The sequence below is a fragment of the Mustela lutreola genome, chromosome 18 (genome assembly GCF_030435805.1).
Source record: "Mustela lutreola isolate mMusLut2 chromosome 18, mMusLut2.pri, whole genome shotgun sequence".
Taxonomy (NCBI): Eukaryota; Metazoa; Chordata; class Mammalia; order Carnivora; family Mustelidae; genus Mustela; species Mustela lutreola.
In genome coordinates, this window is record NC_081307.1 from 39575609 (window position 1) to 39597118 (window position 21510).

The 21510-nt window shown below is 43.4% G+C and overlaps 1 protein-coding gene across 2 annotated transcripts in view; it reads left to right on the plus strand.

The window, feature by feature from the left end:
- Positions 1-21510, plus strand: part of CSMD1 (CUB and Sushi multiple domains 1) — a 1947613-nt gene that overhangs the window by 1610086 nt on the left and 316017 nt on the right. For both annotated transcript variants that reach the window (XM_059156007.1, XM_059156008.1), the window contains exons 22-23: positions 6113-6282; positions 10554-10710. In XM_059156007.1, the coding sequence (XP_059011990.1) occupies positions 6113-6282; positions 10554-10710 (327 nt within the window). The remainder of the gene's footprint in view (positions 1-6112; positions 6283-10553; positions 10711-21510) is intronic.

Below are 21510 nucleotides of genomic sequence, written 5' to 3' on the forward strand. Positions count from 1 at the left end.
TGTTTCCATTTATTTCTTTAATTCTTAGTTTAAAACTTTGAAACAAAATTAAAAACTGAAACTAATCTCTGTTGAGTCTTAAAAGTTGACTCAATAATAGAATTAAATTAAGGAAATAAAGGTTTGTAGGACAATAAATAGATTAAAATTTGGATCAGCATTATATGCAACTCATATATTCTTTGTAAAAATAAGATTGCAAATTTAAAAAAAATATGTATATATGTAATAGAGTTCATGTTTGCAGACTCTATAAACAGTAAGACTTCATATACATAGTCATATATACATATATATGTGTGTGTGTATTTATATGTATAATTCCATTTACTGATTTGTTCTTATTTAAGAACCAAAATATTGTTGGTTCGAATAGAAAGGAAGTAGGTTTTCTGCCTCCCTTTCATAGTCAAGCTCCTTTCAGTGTCTGTGCTCTTCAAACAATTCTCTCAAAGCATATATACATGTGTTAATTAATGTAAAATAATCAACCTACAATTTCAAAATGTTCTCAAAGACCCCCACTGCAATTTCCACAAAACTTGAATGACCACCACCAAACACCTTCACATCCAGCCACTTTGTTAAGAAAGTCCCCTCCCTGTGTCATGGGAGACACTGGGCTTCCTCTCTACTACTTAAGGGCAAGTCGGGCAAAGAGACTTGAATCCCCAAGCTTCTTATGTGCCTAAGGAGCACAGACTCTGATGTGGGCAGTGGCCTTCCAGCTTCCAGAGCTGTGAGGAGTGCATGCCCCTCATTCAAGCCCTGGCTGGGGTGTTGGGTTGGGGTAGCCTGAGCTGAATAAGGTTGGCCTCACAGGTAGATACTTTTCACAGAATTTATGGAAAATCAATTGGCTTCTTTCTATTATGTTAATTTATTTTTAATTAGTTCATTTCCATTACGAAAGTCTAAATGGCAATCCGATTTTAATTATATTTTCAGTAGGTGCTTAATAAAAAGAACCAATGATTCATCTGAAGGAAAATGATATCTATTCATCTTAAAGTAATTTTAAATGGATTATTGAAAGAACTTAAAATTGATACATTTAATTGGTCCAGTAATGGAGATTAACAATAGATTCTTTCAACCAAGTTCACATATTTTTGAAATTCTAATGATTTAAATTTTGTAATATTCTGACCTCTGGCTTTTTACAGTTAGTGTCTTATTTTCTTTAATTATTTCCTATGGGATAGCGTCCCACGGCTTAGTGGGGAGAGAGCCATGACATTTTATTTGCTCTGCCATTACTTACTTTGATTTTCCAGGGTGTCCGTCTGGATCAGGAAATCTAGAATTTGCGTTAAAGGCCACCTTCACAACACTACCTCCTTTCTGTTTTCTTCTAGAGTCTTTAAGTCTCATTGCTTTCTCTTAGGCTCTTTCTTCTTCTGCAAAGTGCCCTTCCTCAGGACACCCACATGCTCTGCACTGTTTGGAGCCTCTGACCTTGGTTCTGTGAAGCCAACCCAGTCCCGGGGATCTGGCCACGTCTGTTTGCAGCCAGAGTGCCCACAGTTGTCTTAGATGAACCCCTACCTCATTCATGTCCATGAACCCCATAAACAGCCTGTCTGTCTCACACCCAGACTGTCCATGTGTCCTAGCGCCATGTCCCCACCCACATCTCCCACTAGACCTTTGCTGTTGCCAACCCTGTTACAACACCAAATAATTGAGTAATGAACCAAGGCTCTCAAAATAAAAAGGCAAATCACATTCCACCTTTAAGATGTCATTTTCTTATTGGTCTTGACATAAAAATCAGAAAACAGCAGCAACAACCACACGTGTTCACTGCAATAGTGCCAACCAAAACACACAATTGTTTAAACTTGAAAAGGTAAAAGTCATGATTTAAAGAGGAAAAAAAATATGATTATATGACAGTCTGTTTGAAAGTCTTTGAAGAATGTAAAACAATACAAGTATATATGAAAATAGTTCATCGTACATAAATATATAAAATGAAACACTGCCCTGAAATAGATTTTTAAAATCTATTTGTTTGTATATTGTACTGGCAATTTCATACCCTCAGAGAAAAATTCACTTGAAAGATTGTCTTTAGGTGCTACACCAAACTCCTCTAGAAAAATGAAAGTCTGTCTCTGGCCATGTTGCTTTTGATTCAGTTACAGATGTATATAAAATAAAGGAATTATTGTTGGATGTTTGCTTAGAAATTTTCCTCCTGTCTTGGGCAGAGAAACAGATGCTCTGAAACTAGGGGGATGTTATTTTTCAGGGGGAGGAAGAAGTGACATGCAGGAGTGCGGTGGGTGTCGGCTTCCGTGCCGTCTTTCAACAACCTCGTTTGTCTGTGAAGGGTCACCAGTCACAACGGCCAAGTAATTCCTCCCATCTGTTATCCGCACAGAGTGCACTTAATTTGCACCACTTATATATCTGCCTTAAAACAACATCCCAGCATCCAAATCCTAATAAAAGGATATGCAAGCGGGGCTCCTGGGTGGCTCAGTCGGTTAGGCGTCTGACTCTAGATCACAGATCAGGTCTTGATTTCAGGGTCCTTAGTTCAAGCCTTACATTGGGCTCCATGCTGGGTATGGAGCCTACTATAAAAGATATGTAAAATTACAAAATTATATCTTTAGATTTAATAGTTTTTTTTTTCCCTTCTCATGTCTCAAATGCCAAAATGCCCTTTCTATTCCTCCCTTATTATGTGAAACAAGTACCTGTGTGGTTAATGTCTTAAATGCTAATGTGAAAACAAATACCTCTGCTTAATTGATCACCTGTTGCTCCAAATAAAAGTCCCCACAGATGTACTGCCATCTACGGCAAATCCATGCCATCTACGTGTCACTGTGGCTATAATTAATAATACTATGAATAATTAACCATGAAGTGTTTCATCATTAATTAGGATAAGAAAAGGGCACGATTCTATTCCTAAGTACAGAGAGTTTATATCAAATCAATAATTGATCTGCACTAGTTGTGTGACCTTGGGAAAAGCCCCTGGTTTTCAAACCATTCTGTTTCAGTTTCCTCACCTATATAACGCAGTTTTATGAACCTGTTAGACAAGGTTACCATGAGGATTTCATGGGTCCCTATAGATGAAGAACTTTACAAAAAGTGTGTGACACACACTACAGGGATTAGAATTCACACATCAGCCTTGTCATGATAGAGTGTCACCTTTGAAAAAGGGTACTTCTGCCGAGTCTGTCCAATTCCGTGTGGCAGATCTGTGGAGGGGAAGACAGGAGCAGAAGCAGAGTCATGTGAGACCAGAGAAAGGGTTTCCAGCCGTAGTGAGCACAAGAGAAGAAACCCTCCCCACAAATGCAGAGCCCCAGAGAGAGCCGGTAGTCAGAGACAGCAGCGCAGCCCTGCCTTCAGGGGTGGGTGAAACCCAGCCAGTCGGTTCTCCTGGGCTTTGCTTTCCTCCCGGAATGCCCCCGAAGACAAGTCACGACTGTGCTTACATATCTCCACGGTCACCTGACAGTGGCAAAGCTCTCATTCCACACTTGGGTTCAAGACTTCCCACTGTGTTCAGTTAATTGCCCCTTGTGTGTTCCAACCCTCCCTCCGTCTTCCTGACCTCATTCAGCCAAGAAGGAAGACCACGGCTCTCCTGATGACCAGATGGTGACCGGAGTGGGGGCCAGGACCCTCATTATCCCGTTCACCTCCAGCCCACCCCCAGCGAGGTTTGACTCCGGGACTGCCTGTGTTGGCAGAGGACGTGCAATGCACACGGAGCTAATGGACTTGATGCGTGCGAATGCATGCTGAACCCGAGTAAACCCAACTGGTTATCAGAGCCAGAAAAAGTGCTTCTTCAGATGTTTCCCTTACGCTAAAAATAATCTATTTGCCGCTCTATCAGTATTTTCCCGTCTTCCACTGAAAGACTTTTTGCCCCCAAACTTATAAAGTAATGGATAGAAGGACTTACGTTTGATTTTTGAGCTCATTTTATTGATCACTGTCAAATTCAATTTTAAATAACAATTCTTGATATGTGTGACTAGGTTTTATATTCCAGTTATCAGAATTAAATTGAGCTTCTTTTTTAAATTCCTTATAAGTCTGATACATTTACCAAGTTTGACCCCCCCAACTAGAGCAGCCAAGGAAGGATACTCTACTTTGATGTTTTCATGTTCTTTCTGTTTATTTTGAATTCTATGTTAAAAAAATCTTATTACTTTTAGAAATTAAAAAAGACAAAAAATATACAACCAGGCCCATGTATTATTACTATTTCCCAGGGAAATTACACACCCAAAATGCTTGTTGAATTTAATGTATAAACCCCACATGTTTTTGGGATGCCTGGGTGGCTCAGTCAGTTGAGTATCTGACTTTGATCTGAACTCAGGTCTTGATGTCTGGGTCCTGAGCTCAAGCCCTGCATTGTGGACTGTGCTGGGCATGGACCCTACTTTAAGGGAAAAAAAAAAAAAAAAAAAAGAAAAGAAAAAAATACGACTTCCCATCATTCAGAGACCACCAAGGCACAGTCCTGAGACTGAACACCTGTTTTCATATCCTGCAGGAATGATACACCACATGCTCTCTCCCCATCTTTTTTTCTTTTCTTAAAAAATTTTTAAAAGATTATTATAATTAAATATATACATAATTATATATCAATATAATAGTACAAATATGTCTATAGTTTTAAAAAATATTGTGAAACCCCACTTCCATTGTGTTGGGTCCCCATTCTCCTCCACTGTGCAACAAAGCCCACCTTGTGTCTTCAGTTAGGGAGCCATAAGGGGGAGGTGAGCTGGAGCTCTTGTGTCTTTTCCTCCTGGACTTTCTCCCTACCCTTCTGCGGGGGCCTGTATGAGACCCGAGTGCACAGATCCACAGGAGCTGATCTGAAATCTTAAGTTTCTTCCGGCACGCAGGCTAGGGGATCATGCTAGAGGTGTGGCTGGTTGTATTAATTGTTGGAGGAGGACAGAGACGTCAGAGAAAATCACAATTATGAAAATGGGTACACACACGACGCCCAGCCGACTTACAGGACACCACACAAAACGGACACCGCGAGCCCTCCCCCTCCCCACCCCACTGCGTAGCTTCACTTTCCCACGTGACCATTATTCTTCCCACTCATACTTACGCTGTTGATTTTTTAAAAAATCACTGCACTTGGAGCACTGGGTGTGGTGCTTAAACAATGCATTTTGGAACACTGAAAAAATAAATTTTTAAAAAAATCACTGCACTTGGCACACAGTATGGCCGATAAATTATTTGGTGCTGAATCCTGTGGAGCTCTTTTATCTCTCTCTCTCTCACACACACACACACACACACACGTGCATGGAATCTCTGTTATTTTATGATCATTTTGGACTGATTGGCTTTAAAGCTCAACACTTTCAGCTAAACTGTTCACTTTCAAGGTGAGCTGGGAGCTTAAGTGATTTTCTCTGAGTTGACAGCGGAGAGCTATGTTTATTTTTATTTTTTTTACCTGGATTTAAGCTATTCTACGCAAGTTTGAATCTAGAAGTGAATGACCTTCTGCTTTCCTCGGGAGAAGGGGAGAAGAAGCTAACATGTACCTCCAACGAATGGTCTTTTGTTCTGGGACATAATGCAGACAGGCTCAGGGCTGTGACATAGGAGTGGTTTTCTCTGTCATAGGTCGCCTTTCCATGAGTATAGGTTGATGCCACAAAATATGAAAGTCAGGACATTACCTTCGTACCACGGAGCCACCACACGGGAATTGGTTGGGGATATTTCACGAGGTAGAAATGAGACGTGGGGAGGGCAGATTGTGACTGCCCTGTGACACAGCCAGTGAGCTTGGGCAGTGACTTTATTCTAGATCTCTCTGTGGGATTGCAGGCTGCTTCCGTGGGGCAAGAGGTGTTCTGTGAAAAGAAACAAGAAATCTTGGAAATGGACGCGTGGAGGATATTTTCTCTCTAGTTGGTAAACAGTTAAAAAAAAGTCACAAATCTAAAGAACAATGTATGAATGAGAAACTTACGTTGAGACAGGAGAGGGCTGTCATGATTGTAGAACTGTTCTCTATTAAAATCAGTAATTCCACTTTTCAATTCTTTCTTTTCTAATGTCCTATTTATTTTAGCTGAATGTGGAGCAAGTGTCAAAGGAAATGAAGGAACATTGCTGTCTCCAAATTTCCCATCAAATTATGATAATAACCACGAGTGTATCTATAAAATAGAGACGGAAGCCGGCAAGGGGATTCACCTCCGGGCGCGGAGCTTCCAACTGTTTGAAGGAGACATTCTAAAGGTAAAAAATCTCTTGAATGGGACTCCATCTCTTCTCAAGGAACCGATTAAAATAAGTGTCCATCCGTACACATAAAGATGTATACATGTTAACATACCGAGATACACCATGTTTCCAGCTTATTTACCCGGTTGGTCTGTGAAGGTGCTCCTCAGGGTCTGCAGCCCGGGCTCTGATCCATCTTAGTCTGGAATCCTGGATCGAACATTTGTGAGCTGCGTATCTTGGGCACAGAATTTGATGTTTGTGGTTTAGCTTCCTTGTGTGTAAGACATATGACGATACCTATCTTCAGAGAATGTTTATGAGGTTTAAATAGTATACTGTTGTAGATGTTTCTGGGACTGTGCCGAGCCCATGGGTGTAATTATTGAAAGCTACATTGTCTGTAGTCATCTTTGATTTTTAAATGTGCTCATGGCATCCAAAGTGATGTGATTGTGAAAGCAAGTTCAGCCAGCATGCCTAGAGCACAAAGCAGTGCTCACACAGAGAAGCCACACCAGGATGAGACACAATGTTAGTGGATGAGTCTGTGCTGTGTTTACAGGACTCAGGGCTGTGCTTGGAATGGGACCAGAAGCAAAGGTTCTGTACATAACAGGATACAAGTACCAGAGCCTCCAGAAGACACTCTGGGCAGCAGCACCCAGCACACCTCCCACACTGTAGATGGACTTCAGGAAAAAAGGCAGGAGAAGTGAATTCTGGGGACATTCAGGTCTAGCTTTGATCTATGAAATCCCAGCTTTAACTGGAAAGCCCCCATAGCTCCTAAAGCTTCTAGCAATAGTCCCCACCTCTCCTATAACTTCAAGAAAACTGAGGCCCTTTCAGGGTCTGGGGCCAGGGAGGAGACATTTGGAGAGCAAGCACGCACCAAGACGGGCATCCGACGAATGCCAGATACTGCCCGATCTATCTCCTTCCTCGGTCCAGTGAGGAACAAGCGACTGGCCCAGGGCACACAGCTGAGTTGTGCTGAGAGAGAGAGAGACACTTGTCCCTTGTCCTCCCTTTGTGAAATTCTTGGGTTTTCCACTTAGGTTGACCTCTGCATGGACTCACATGCCGACATCTCTCAGGGTCAGGGGAGTCCGTGCAGCTCAAGCTGCAGGCAGTAGGAACAGATTCAAAGAGTCCCCAAAGGAAACATCAGTAACCCCCGTTCGTCACCCATTTCCAACACGGTTCAAGAGGGACCCTCCAGGACTGCACCGGACTGCGTGAGCTGTTGCACGCAAGCTCAAGAGGTACTTAAAGCCTGGTGGGGGCTTCCTCCCTCCTAAGCCCAGCTTGACCAGTTCCGTGTGGTCGCTGAGCAGAGTGGCTTCATTCCCGTCGTCCTTCTGTCGTAGCCGTCCTCCCAAGCTCGCGCTGACTTTGTGAAGCTCTGTAATGAAGCAGTGATCTTCAGGCAGGAAACTAGTACGTTCTCACTGACCTAAAAAATAAAAACACAAACTTGTTTCATAAGTAACCATTTTCTGGTCCTTTGATAACCTTAAATTTAGAAGTCAGTAGCCTTTAGAGAAAACTTTCAGGGAACTGTTAAGTGCAGTTGGTGCAGGTGAATGACTCGGAGATACTGCACGTTGGTAGATAGAACTGCCGTGGGAGGCAGGGATGTTCATCCGTGATATCTGTGGTTTAAAGCTGCTGGTTATAACAAAAAGAAAGAAACCTGGCTTATCCCACTTAATTGCATAGAAAACATCAATCATCTGAAATACCGAAGTGTCTTGCGAGCATATATTTTATTGAATACGAGAATAAATATCTCAGTGTTGAAAACACTTCAAGTGGGATTATCTTATTTTTTAGCTTTGAACACTGTTCACACTGCTTCCTCATATACAGTCTGATCCGATAAGAAAGACCAAAATCTTATAGACATATTTTCATGCACAAAAACATGCTGTTTTCATGCTTCATATGGAAAGAAAAATCATGGAAAGGAAATAAAGCTTGAATGAAAATGTCATGAAGGACTATGTAATGGGAAGTGAAGTGAACTTGGGGTATTTGGGGTATGGCCACGGTCACACTGGCAAGGGCTCCCCAATACCTCCAGCCTTGGGGCTTCAGGTCTCACCATGAGGTCTCCTAATTCGTGAGTATCTGCTAACTGGGCTAGTCTGCTCAGAGCTTATGGCATTGATTAAATGCCAAAGCCTGAGAAGCATTTGTGATGTAAATAGTTGCAGTCCTGTATTAACATATGGCCCAAAGAGCATTTTTCTAATACCTAAGAGGAAAGCTTTGATTCGGGGGGGCATGTAGACCAGGACGTGTAAGTGACAGGCAGTATGTGGAACTCTAATGGCTTATTCCTAATTTAATTGCAATTAAAAACCAAGCCTTCTGACTTCCAGTACTATCTGGGTTGACCTGTGTGATCGAAGCAAAACTTGAATCCAGATTCCACCGTGAGGGCGCGGAGAAAAGGAAGCTTGGTGTAGCGGGTGACTCTGCCTTCCTGACGTTTGCGCCGGCTCATTGCCGGTGATGTCAACAAACAGGACAGAATTTGTTAGTGGTTGTTGTAGTTTGGAGGATGCCGGGAGTTGGCTGCAGTCCACATGACCTTTGTCATCGGTGCCGAGCTCCCGGCCAGGCTGGCGGAGGTGACTCAGGCACAATGCTTCAGAACTCCAAGGATGGAGCTCACGGGAGTGTTTTCTTGCCCAAATGCTCCTCAGTTCTGTGGGTTTCTGCGGCTTGCAGAGAATTGTGTGGTACGTGGAGTTCCATGAGACCTTTCTGGGAAGGCCTGGACGTTTTCTTTCTGAGCCGGATTCCTCTGGGTTTAAAACTCATTAAAGTCTGGGTGTCACCGACCTTGTCCGACACATGCCCATATTAAACCAGGCGGGTGATGCTCTTCCCAGCGGGCGCCAGTGGCTGGACGGATCGTAACTCACCCAATCCCACTCTTCTAGCATCTGCTCCTTTAACTGGGAAAAAATGAAGCGATAACTTACGGAGCTGACTGTTCCAAACGCATTGTCTTCTTTCCGGATCCGTATGTGTGTGAGTCCGTTGACGGCGGTTCTGGTTATACACAGACTAGAAGCGAGCGAAGGCAAGACAAGTGCGAATTAATGCATGTGAGAAGGAAGACAGTGGGACTGAATAGGTATTAAAGGAGTCTGCTGAGTCTTCTGTGCCCTTTATTTAGTTACAATTTTTTAAGTCAAGAAAAACGGGATGTTTTCTCTGTGGTACACATGCACGCTATCTTCCAGGAGTCCCTTGTCGGCACCCGTGTGGTTTCTTGCTATGAACTACTGCAGTAGTTCAAAGAGGCAAACAGATTAACTATCCCACTATGCGTTCTAGTCTTGATAGTTTCCTAGGGGCCTCAGGGACCCTCAGCGCTGAATCCTTCCTGAAAGCAAACGCGGTCAATCCTGGCCTTAGCAGGAAGCACACACGGCCACACCCTAAGCTCACGCAGCCCCCACTGAGGAAGCGTGACTGGTGCTCATCCACGCTCGGGGCGGTCTACCGTGGGGAAACTTGGGGCACCGCCCAGAATGCCCCCCTCCCATACCCCTCACGTCCCTGCTAAAGCAAGCCTGTCTAACTGCCTCCCAAATACTTGTGTAAGCATGCCTGCTTACAACCGCCTAGGAAGGTAGAGTCCAGTACAGAGTGTTTCAGAGCAAGGCCCTGTGTGTCTGTGACGTTATGACATGATGGGATTCTATTTCAACTAATTCAAGACTCAAGTTGCCTCCAGCTCAAAGGCTGCAGAATGTGACTGGATCCCCACGTCCTGCTTGTCGTGTATCACACTCGGGTAGGAGAGCGCAGGGAGAGATGAGATGTCTGGTGACTTACAGGATAGTTCAAAGACCATGTCAGCCCTAAAATAGCATAGCTCCCTTCAGGCTTGGGAAGTAGATTCCGAGGGAGGGGGACAAAGGGAAATAATGGAACTTGGAAATATTATAAGAATATTTATAACATTCTTATATATAATATAAATAATATTTATAAGAAATAAACATTTCTTTAATTTAAGTAAAATAGGAAGAATGCCCAAAGTGATCAGGATAGAATGAAGGGACCACAAATGAGCTCTTTTTTTCTTTAATGTGGACGGTAAAGGTAAAACTTAGAGGAAAAAGACGGTGTCTCAATGTCCCGCATTCAGCTTCCACTGAACGGTCAGCCTTTCCCAAGTGCCACACAAAGTCACGTCTCTGAAGATTTGGATGTCCCGTTGGCATCGCTAACATACGAACGTGATGACTTCTCTGCAGGTGTACGACGGAAGAGACAGTTCGTCCCGGCCGCTGGGAGCCTTCACCAAGAATGAGCTCATGGGGCTGGTCCTCAACAGCACGTCTAACCACCTGTGGCTTGAGTTCAACACCAACGGGTCAGACACGGACCAGGGCTTCCAGCTCACCTATACGAGTAAGTAGCATAGGACAAAGCATTGCATTTCGTTTTATTTTCTCGGGATGCATCTATGCCTTAGCACTTTTTTTTTTTTTTTTTTTTTAATTTAGCTGATAGATTTTAAATACTGATTTTTTTCCTCTCCTCTGGTCTCTCTACTGTGTTTCGGATTGCTGTTTAATTCTTAATTGAGACATGTTTCCAGAAGTGATAGTTTGAGATTCATTGTCTTGGAAGTACTAATATTTTCATAAGATAATGGCTGTACCTGAAAAGAAAATATCATGACATTTAAGAGCTCCCAGGCTTAAAAAATGCTGATTATGATGTAGTGCACAACAAGAGAGAGTCGTATATGTGTATCTGAAAGATTTAGAGTGAATGTTTGATGTAATTAACAGGAATAGTCTTGGATCACCTAACCTATGTCAGTACTTCACTATTATATCTATTTATCTATCAACATGATGTAGTAGCATCTATATATTATAGAACATAAACTGCATGTGTGTAACATATATTGTCATGGGTACATATAAGTACACATGTTCTATGTCATAATATAAAACAACCCTGTGTACCAAGCTCGCTCTTAGCACCACTGATGTCCTCAACATAAAAAATTCCAATATTTGCCAAAGATAGCAGGTGCACGGGCTGCTGCATCCAGGCTCTGATCACAGGCGCCGATTGGAGCAACGTCCTGTAGTGCCCCCTTATTAATACACATCACTGTAGAGAAAAGGTGTCTGGAGATGAATGTGGAGAAGACAAAGAAGGTTTAAAGCAAAGGAGGGAAAGAGACGGTGCTTTCAAAAACAGAAAAGTGCAATATGATCTCTGTTAGTTCCAACATTTTTAGTTCCAAACAAGTAAAGTAAAACATGCAGCTCTGTGGTGTGGATCACTAATTAAAATGAAGTGATCAATGAACTAAAATGCTTAAAAGGTAGAAGACAGTTCAATTCTGCATTAATCTGATGTTTAAACATACTGATAATGCCAGCACCATGACAAAAAATATAAAATTTTGGATTTTTTCAATATGAAAGCGTATTAGTCATCATCGAGATTGATTTCTTTGACAGATAAGCAAGCAGGAGGCTGGAAGTGATAGTAATTATCCAGACCCAGAGCTAATCCAGGTACCTCAAAGGAAGATTAATCTCCCCAAACCCCCTTGGTGGGAAAAATTACAGGGGATGGGCCCTAAGGCTTTAGATAAAAATAGAAACAGAGACCTGACATCATGAGAAAACCTGGTTTTCATGTTCGTGAAAATAACCGTTTACCAGATTCCATACACAGCAATATATGAATTATATGGTATGCAAAATAAATTAGTAGCAGTTGGCATTCTAAAATCACTTTATAATTAGAATTTTACTTTTCAGAATTTCACTTTGAAACATGTTTCAAAGAGGTCTTATAAAACAAACCCTTTTGCTCACTTTCAGGTAAGATGTACACTGTTGTGATCTCCTTTTTCCTCTGGCTTTGAGCTCCCCGTCAGTATGCTCGGGGTCTCTGTTCGGTTACTCAAGAGACGCTAATCCCCACTTCCAAGCTATTACACCCATCTTAGGGGCTTAGAGGAATGTGGATACTTGAGAAGGAAACCAGTCTGGAAACTCTTTGGTAACTTTCTGGGTTTATTGGAACTGAGGAGGAGTTCCAGCCACACTTGGCTTGTTCCTGCGATTTTGCTGTTGCCTTAGCTTATCCGGAAAACCGTGCCTCGAGTTACAGTTCATCCCCAGAGAGAAGAAAGCATTGGCCTGTGGGTTTCCCTGTCACTGGGCACGTCCACGTTCTCATCCCCAATGCCAGCCAAGGTCTGGATGTAACTAAGCTCGATGGGACTCTTCCTCAGCTCCTCACAGAAAACCTGTCACGCGAAGCTTCTGCTTTGTGTCCCATCTCGATCCTAGTCTTGGCTTCCTGTTTTCTCTCTGTTTCCAACTGGAGTAATTCTTCATTTATGAAGTCTTGCCTCTGTATTCTTGTGGTTGTGCTGAAGATATCCAGAAGCAAGTTCATGCTTTCTGGAATTTCAAGCAAGGGGATTGATCATCAAGGAGGGAGTTCCTTTACTGTTTCCAGAATTCTGGAATATATATATATATATATATATATATATATATATATATATATATATATATATATATAATATATAGATGCTTATTTTCCCAAAAAGTAGTTAAGAAGGTCCATGGGTCGTACAAACGTGTGGCCGGGGTGCAGTGAGAAGGGGGCCTCCTCTGTGTATGACGCCCACCTTCCCTCATCACATGGGGTTGCTTCCATGTGCTATTCTCAGCTCCCCGCAACGTCGCGCGGCTGCTGTGAGCCCATGTTTCTCCCTGGAAGCTGGCATAGCTCCAGGGCTGCTTGCTGCTTCCCTGTTTCTCTGGGTGACTTTAGGAAAGTTGGAATCTGTGGTCTGTGATCTATTTATGGACACTTTCTAATTATATGGACTTTTCCCCTTTATTTATTTATTTATTCATTCATTCATTCATTCATTCATTCATTCATTCATTTATTTTTACCTAGCAGCACAAACTTTCTGAGTTTTTCAGTAGACAGAATACCGGCAAGGATTGGTATTCAGCTCCGCGTATGACCGGTCTGACAGGAGTCATTATCTTTTCTGCGTGTTTTCTCTCTTTGCCTCCACCTACAGAAACACAGATGCTCCCTGGGTGCGATTGTTGCCCGCAAGATTGTCCTACATCTGTGACATACTGCCAGATGGGACAATATATTTGTAATACAGAACTGACAGTGCTGATGCCTATATAATCCTGATATTATTAACTTCCCATTGAATTATTGGGCAAACACCAAGTAATTAAGTTTAAAAAATCCCGAGCTCCCACAATGTGATCGAATACCTGAAGCAGATATTCATCCCTAAAAGATAGCTCAGAAATAATGAATGGTTATAAAATGTTGTGAGCCAATTATTAAAGCTTAAGATGAGGTAAAGAGAGTTTCAGTTGACTTCCAAAGACTTTTCTAATTGCCTCTTGCTAGTTAATTGCATCACTTAAGGAAACATTCATATTCAAATGTTTCAATCCATAATTAATCTACACACATGAATGGATCAGAAGGTAAATATATGCTTATCAAACATCCTAATGTTTTCGAAGTGGGTACAAATGATATTCATATCTCCTTTAGTATTTATGGTGTACTTTTGCATACCTTCTGATTTTACCACCTTGATAATTCTTGGTCCTGATAAAGAGCTATTTTTCCTCTTCTACACCAATTAGAAACTGAGTCTCCAGATCTTTGTGTGGTTTGCTGAGGCTTTTGCATCTGGAAGAGTTATAGGTAGGACCCAAAATCAGGTCTTTTGACTGAAGCCCAGAACTTCAATTAAACTATAAATTAAGTTGATAAACTTAATTTTGCATATTTTAGATGATCCCTCCTTGTTGAGTATCATGCGTATTGCATGATATTTATATATGTAAGAGCACTGGCCAGGAAGAAAAGCCAGGCATCTTTGGAGAACTTGGGATAAATACATTGTATTTAGGTAGCTACTGGTTTCTGAGTAGTAGGTTACAGCAAGGCGCAACTGAAAAATACTTACCTCCATGACCAAACACTCCTTTTTATTCCAGATTTGTTTGTTTTCATAACAGAGCATAGTCTTCTGACTCTATAATTATGTCACATGGAGGCATAACCCATGAGCTCTGAGATCAGGGACCACGGGAGTTCATACTTTATTGTCCTCTGCAGCTCACAGAGGTGTCTGATTTGTAAGACAAAAAGCTTCCATTGCATCATTGTTATTCCGGCTGTAATCCATGAAGCACTAAGATTCCACAGAACTGTCTCAGGGCAATAAGGTTTTCACCTTACCTAAACTTAAGCATTTTGGGTTTGCTTTCTTCTGGTGATTGAAAATCTCTTCAGATATCAGGAAAAGGTGGATTTAATGCTTTCTAAATATTTCAGCAACTTCTTTTACAGAAAAATAGTTCTGAATTTTTTTTAAATCCTATATTTGAATTCAGAATTCTTTAAAAAATATGTTGAATCATTTTAGAGCTCCACAAGAATATTCCCAGAACAGTTTCTCTTTGGAAACATTTTAGCACACGACATACGGGAGGATTTGGGATGGAAGCAGGCTTTCTGGATTGTACGCTCTTGGTTATTCAAACAAACCCTCTGTGACAATTCCAAAAATGTTCTCTCTGTAGTGAAATAACTGTAGTTCAGACAAACATGTCTGGGCCGTCTGGGTGGACCCGTGTTCCAGTTAATCAGTGATTCTGCCTTTGTATGGAACATTTAGCCTGGCGTTGGGGTGGAGTAGGCAAAGCCGGCATTCCCATTCGCAGTAAAGGGCTTAGAATAATCACACAGTGGACTCATGGTGCACCAGTCAATAGAACTGTGACTCCACAGTTGTATTCTCAACTAGAACAGGTCTTCGGTGTCGTTGTAGGAGTCAGCTCTTGGCCCTGATTCACACTGATATTTTGGACCCTAAATATATTGTTATATTTGGCTCTGCATACAGTTCATCTTTATATTAATTTGTTCTTTTCCCTCAAATAAACCATGATAATAGATTCATATTAATGATAATATGTGATTTTTATATTTTAAGCCCCACACACAAACAGAATTTTCCAGAGAAACGAGGTCATTGAAGGCTGGAATAACAGTAGAAGCCTCCAGAATGTTCTTTCCTTACTGCTAGACGTGACGTCCTTTCTTCTTTCCTTAAGAGTAAGTTTAGATGCTGTTTCCCATATGAATGTTGTCCTGCTGTCCAGCTTCCCAAAGAAGAATCACTCGCTCTTTCCTTTATGTCTTCAATTTTATACTTTGCACATATTTTGCTTTCACACCAGTAAAGTGTGAGGTTCTTCAGGAGAGGAACCTTACCGCCATCAATACTATGTCACGTCCGCAGCCACTTAATCAGTGAGGACTGCCGGCGCTGAGCTGGGTTGGTGTGGGGGAGGGTGTGCGGCGATGACCGTGACCTCTGAGCTCCTGAGCTAGGGAACAGGAGGGTCGGACTGGAATGGAGGACGTGTGACAAGGAGAAAAGTAGAACCGTGGTTGGCTGCAGGAATCTGATTATGGAAGTTTTTTTTTTAAAAACTAGGCGGAGGGATCCCTCAGCATCAAGGCAGAGCCACGAATGGTATCTGAGGAATGAGGTTGCCTGAGAGTCTGGGGTGGCCGGACGGTGAGCTGACAGCGATGTGGATTCCGGGTTTGGAGGTTTACAGAGGCTGCAAATGGAGAGGTTGTGCCATCAGCCAGCAGGTGTGGCTTGAGGAAGCGGAAAGGCGATGTGCTGGCATTTCCAATGATGCATAATGGGGCAGAGCAGGGACATTTAGTGCTCGTTAGAAATGGCGTAGTTTGATGGAATATGATACATATCTTCAAAAAAAAAAAAAAAAACTATAAAGAAGGGATGGCTTGGATGGTGTATGGTGGTTGGTACTCATGGATAGACCTTAAAACTGGAAGCTTCGCAGTGACCCCCCCACCCCCAGATGTATCTGGCCAAGAAGCCTAGGGAAGTCGATGCTACAGTCCAAGTCCTCTGGAGGACCTGATGCTGTGTTAGAGACACACTGATTCGGCTTGCCTTGACCTGCTCCATTTCCGTTGTTACCAGGCAACGTTCTTGTGATTCCTGGGGGGTCAGCATGACTCCCCAGTAGAAAGAGAGCAGCTTATCTGTGTTGACATACAGATTCTGGTGCATGGACAGACTCCAGTCATTACTTGAAATCAGGCTTTTGAATTCTGGCATTACAGTGCAACCCTATTAGCCTTCTCATGGGAGGCATCTGTTTTGGGTGCACGGACAAAACCAGCGTCTGGTCCTGCAGAGTCATTGTTCTGAGAGGCAGCTGGCTCGTGTTCCTGGGCTACTTACCTTCCTGGCTATGACGAGCCTCATTTTCTTGCTTCGGACTTTTACAGGAGAAGCCAGAGAGTGGGGAAGCCCCCTTCAAAGATTGCTCTAAAGGGTCAGAAAGTAGCATGAGGAGAAGGGTGTGTGGGATCCATGAGGAAGCTCGGGTGGTCCAAGGGCCATTTCAAAGAGAGGGGGACAGTCGGGAAGTGAGCAGCCGGCCCCACAGCACTGAGTACTAGTCCCTATGGCCCTGTTGTACCAATTAGTTTTACAAAGGAAAAAAAAAAAAAAAAAGGCCTTACTCTGGAGGGTCTGTGCCTTCCAACACATCCTTCAGTCGTGTGTGGTGGCTCCAAGAGTAGCAGAGCACACAGCCCGGACTCCAGGGAGCGGCCCAGCTCCTGCGTCCCTGTCCCTTGCAGAAGATCAGGTTCCACTGGGCTGTAGCGGAGTCAGGGGCTTTTCCTTCCTTCGGCTCCTCCGGGATCCTCCTGTCCCGGGACCGGGGGACTGGACCGCTCAAGGCTGGCTAATTTCCATTGCTCACATTCCTAAAATCACTCCCCTGTCCCCACCCTGAACTATCTGTTCAAATAGCACAGAGAGAAACCTCCAAGTCCCTCCACAGCTGTTGTCTGCAACAAAAGGTTGAGCCCCCAGCCGGCGGCCCGTTTCTACCAAGCGGCGCCTCCGTCGCAGCCTCCCTGATGGCCACCCTCTGCGGGTTCTGTTTGCCGGAGCCCTGACGGCGCGGGAACGCTGGGGTTGACAACTGAGTCTAACTGAGGTCCTGTGTACCGTGCGTGTGAGACAGCCAAGCCCAGCGCCGTGGGCTGCTGCAGCTGTCGCGTTGGATTCACGCGCGCATCGGATCGAAATGACCCCGACATTACACCCACTGTTCTACGCGAGCGCGCGGCTCGGGCTGGGGATGGCTTCTCAAGGCCGATGAGGAACACTGAGCATCGTCACCGTCCTGCGTCCAAACAAGTCAGAAACACCGTGAGCAGGAAGTCTACTCAGACCCGTGAGCGGTCAGTCATGGGCAGGAAACTGAGCAGGGAAGAGCGGCAGACGTGGGAAACGGTCGCCGCGTCCCTGACGTCACCGAGGGTAACGAGAGCGCATTGTCCGCCAGGTCCGCGGGTAGCCCGCGCCGCAGGGTGCAGCTTCCTGTGGGTGTCCCTCTTCCACTCCTGTCTCCTCCCTTGTATCAGGAACCCCCCGCCTCTGTGGCTTCTCCCCAGATTTATTGGGACACAATTAACAGGTTTGTGAGTTTAGGTGACGATCTGACACACACATACATCATGAAATACCATCACCGGAAGGTTAACACAACCATCAACTCGTGTGACTCTTCGTGTGTGTGGTGAGACCTGCCCTGGTTTTTGTTTTATTTTGTTTTTGTTTTTCTTTATTATTATTATTATTATTATTTTAATTTTTTCCCCTCATTTCTGCTAGAGATTCTTCTGGTGCTTGGACCTCCCTGACTGAATGAGATTCACGCGCACAGCACTCTGTTTGTTTCCTAAGCGATTCCTTCTCTCCTTACAATGGGGCTTTGGAAATTCTATTTAAGTGAGAAGGCAGTTCTCAAGAGCAAGGTCTAGCATTTAATTTTATAAATAAGGAATTCACAAATGTCCCAAACATTGTTGGTTGTCACTTGTGTACATGTTTAAGTGTTGCAGCTTTAGAGTAAAATTAGCCGTTATTGTTTGAAGAATAGGGTTCATCACACCCTCAGTCTTTGTGGTGTGCAACATCATCTAGAAAATCATGCCAAAGTGTTGGATGTTGTGTTCAATGAGTCGCTTGTAAAAGCATTTATAATTGTGCTGCAGACAAGGATGTGCACGGACGGGAGCCGCGAAGAGGCCCAGCCCGCACATAAACCCACACGGATGCTGGCAGATTTTTATCTATTTCAATGAAGATTAAAATTGGGGCAAACACATTGTGTTGCTTTGATAGAGATCCTGGAGGACGGAGGGGCGATTTCTAAATACGAGTTCACAGAGCACAGATTTGTTCTCAGAGAGCCATTAATTCAGCAGATAAAACTGCTGGAAAAATGTAATTAGCAGTGTTCATTTTCCCCACAGTTAACTAGTAGGAATCTTATAAAGGTGTTTCAAAATAATAGGCAGTCATTTTGTGTATGAGTTTTCTATTGCTGTGTAACAAATTACCAAAAACTTCGGGGACCTAAAATACCTTTATGACTCACAGTTCCTGGGGGCGGGAAGTTGGAGCCTGGCTCAGCGGAGCCTCTCAGGGTCTGATGGCAGTGATCCAGGTGGCCGGGGCCCTCGTCTCACCCGAGGCCCCTGTCCCTCCTTCAGGCCCTGCGGCTGCTGGCAGGCAAGAAAGAATTCTTGAGGTATCTTCAGTGCAAAAAGGGTGGTTTTATTAAAGCACAAGGATAGGACCCTGGGGACAGACAGGGTTGCTCCCCTGGGCTTGTGATGGTGATGATTATACTGATCATACACTTTCAGGGAGGGGTTAATGAGAGCAAACGTCTCTTGGGAGTTTGGAAGCAAGGTCTCCAGGACTTGAGGGGCTAGCTAGCTTGTTGGAACAAGGTCGTTTATGACTGTCTAGTGAAACATGAGACCGTTCAGATGTACATCATAAGCTTGGGGGGTCATTGCCAACACGTATCTTGAGGGTGTAGAGATAACGGAAATCTCTAAAGGAATTTCTGTATGTCAGAGTAGCTTCATAGGGTCCTGAGGGTTGGGCTAGGATTGCCTCTGGCCCTTGGCTAAGTGTCAACATCAGGCAGCCAAGTCCCTAGAGGAAGGTCACTCTTCTAGCGCGGGGACTTCTTAGTCGGCAAGTCCTCCTCTCCTCAGGGCCGGCAGGAGAGCCCCCTCGTGGGGACCCAGGCCTTCCATCTGAGTGGGTCAGGTACACTCAGGAGATCTCCGTCTCGACTAACACAGGCTCCCTGATTTGGGGCTGTGCGGTGGCTTAGAGCTTTTCCTTGCCTCTGCCACAGATCCTGCCCGCCCCGCAGGAAGGGGAGAGCATCCTGTGGGGGTCATCGCGTCCCATTTGAGACTGTCCCTCATATTTTCCTATTTAGGAATGTTGCTTTTTAAATCCTTTTTCAGATCATTTTGTATTCAAAAATGTGTGTGTCTGTGTGCGCAAACATAAAGTATGATTGTTTACTTGTACTTTTAAATTTCAGGAATATGTTTGGGTTAATAGTGATAAATCTGTTTTTCAAACAAGACCATTGCAAAGTCACTTTCTGCATTGCCATAGTTTCGGCTTTTGTCTTTCAAGCCCCCACATCTCCAAAGCATGCACCTGTCCATGACTTTGGTCTATCTTTCATGAGAGCTAAGGTGACCCTGTTGAGGGATTTGGGTCAAGGAGAATTTCCACAAAAGACGAGGAGAAGATGTGTGGCCCATAGAAGGGGACAAGGCACAGAGAGAGCAATCTGGGGTCCAAACCACAAAACATACTTATTCTACAACTTGACTAAGAAAAACCAGTTTGAAAGCACTAAATGTTTAAATGTGCCATACTTGCATGTTTGTATTATTCCCAGAAAATGAGCCATACATCTCTCCCTTCATTATTTCTGTGTTGGGTTCATTTTTCATTAGGGGATCACCATTGAAACAATGTTGCCGTGAATTCTTATGAAGTGTAACACAGTGGCTCTCGCTATGGGAGAAAAGAAAAGCCAATTTCTAATAAGCTTCAAACTGTATATTCAGTGAAAAATTTAATTCCCTACTCAATTTGTTTCACTATATAAAGGAGAGTATTACAAGGAGGGAAAATTGTAACATCAGTGGTGTGACAAGCACAGAACTCGATGCTTATGTGATTGCCTTGTTGGAAACCTTTCCTATCGATATATCAAGACATACCCATGCATGTTTTTAGAAGCTTACACCTTCCAGTAAGAATTGTGAAGATTGCATTTTCACTCTGCTTCTACAAGAAAAGAAAACCTAGAGAAACATATCATATATGATACATTCTTCAAAACAGAACAGATTTCAATGGAAATATCACAATGGCAAAAGAGGTCCACATCATTCAGGTACAGTCGAGAGGTAGGTGGCTAGCGAGTCCCAGAAAGAACTCTCTAGTACTCGTAGAACAAGATGGACATTTTATAAAGAGGAAAGGCATTCTGTCTCTGGGAATGCCCTCAGTCCCCAGTCCAAGTTCATAATTCTTCTTTGTTTGCATCAGAAAGTTTTACTGTTACATGTACGCTTTTAGATAATAATCAAGACAAATGTTTACTGTAAGAAATCATCAAGAGGATATTGGAGCCAAACATGGTGGCCTCTCTAAGAAAGAGGCTTGGACATGAGTCTTTGTCAAAGCCCAGCGCTCTGGAAGAGAAGCACCTCCCACCTTAGTCTGCCGCAAGGTGAGGCTGTCCTGAAACCAGACATAAATCTTCATCCATTTCTCAGACATAGGAACGAGCAAAGTCTTATTATGACCATTTTAAAAAAGGAAGTTGGCACAAAGTGATGCTTAATTGACTTACTCAGTGTCAGACACACATGAGAGGTAGATATGCCTGTGACATCCCTGTCCTTTGATGATTCCTTCTCCTTCTTCTTCTTTTTTAAGATTTTACTTATTTATTTGACAGAGAGAGAGCTCACAAGCACAAGCAGGGGGAGCAGCAGAAGGAGAATCAGGCTCCCTGCTGAGCAGGGGATCCCAGGATCCTGGGATCATGACCTGAGCCAAAGGCAGATGCTTAACCAAGTGACCCACCCAGGCGCCCCTGTCCCTTGACTTCTAATCCCATGTTTATCATCCCGCTACCTTACTAACATGTATAGCATCACAAAAACTAAAATATAAATATTTTCTACATTTTTAAAAATTCC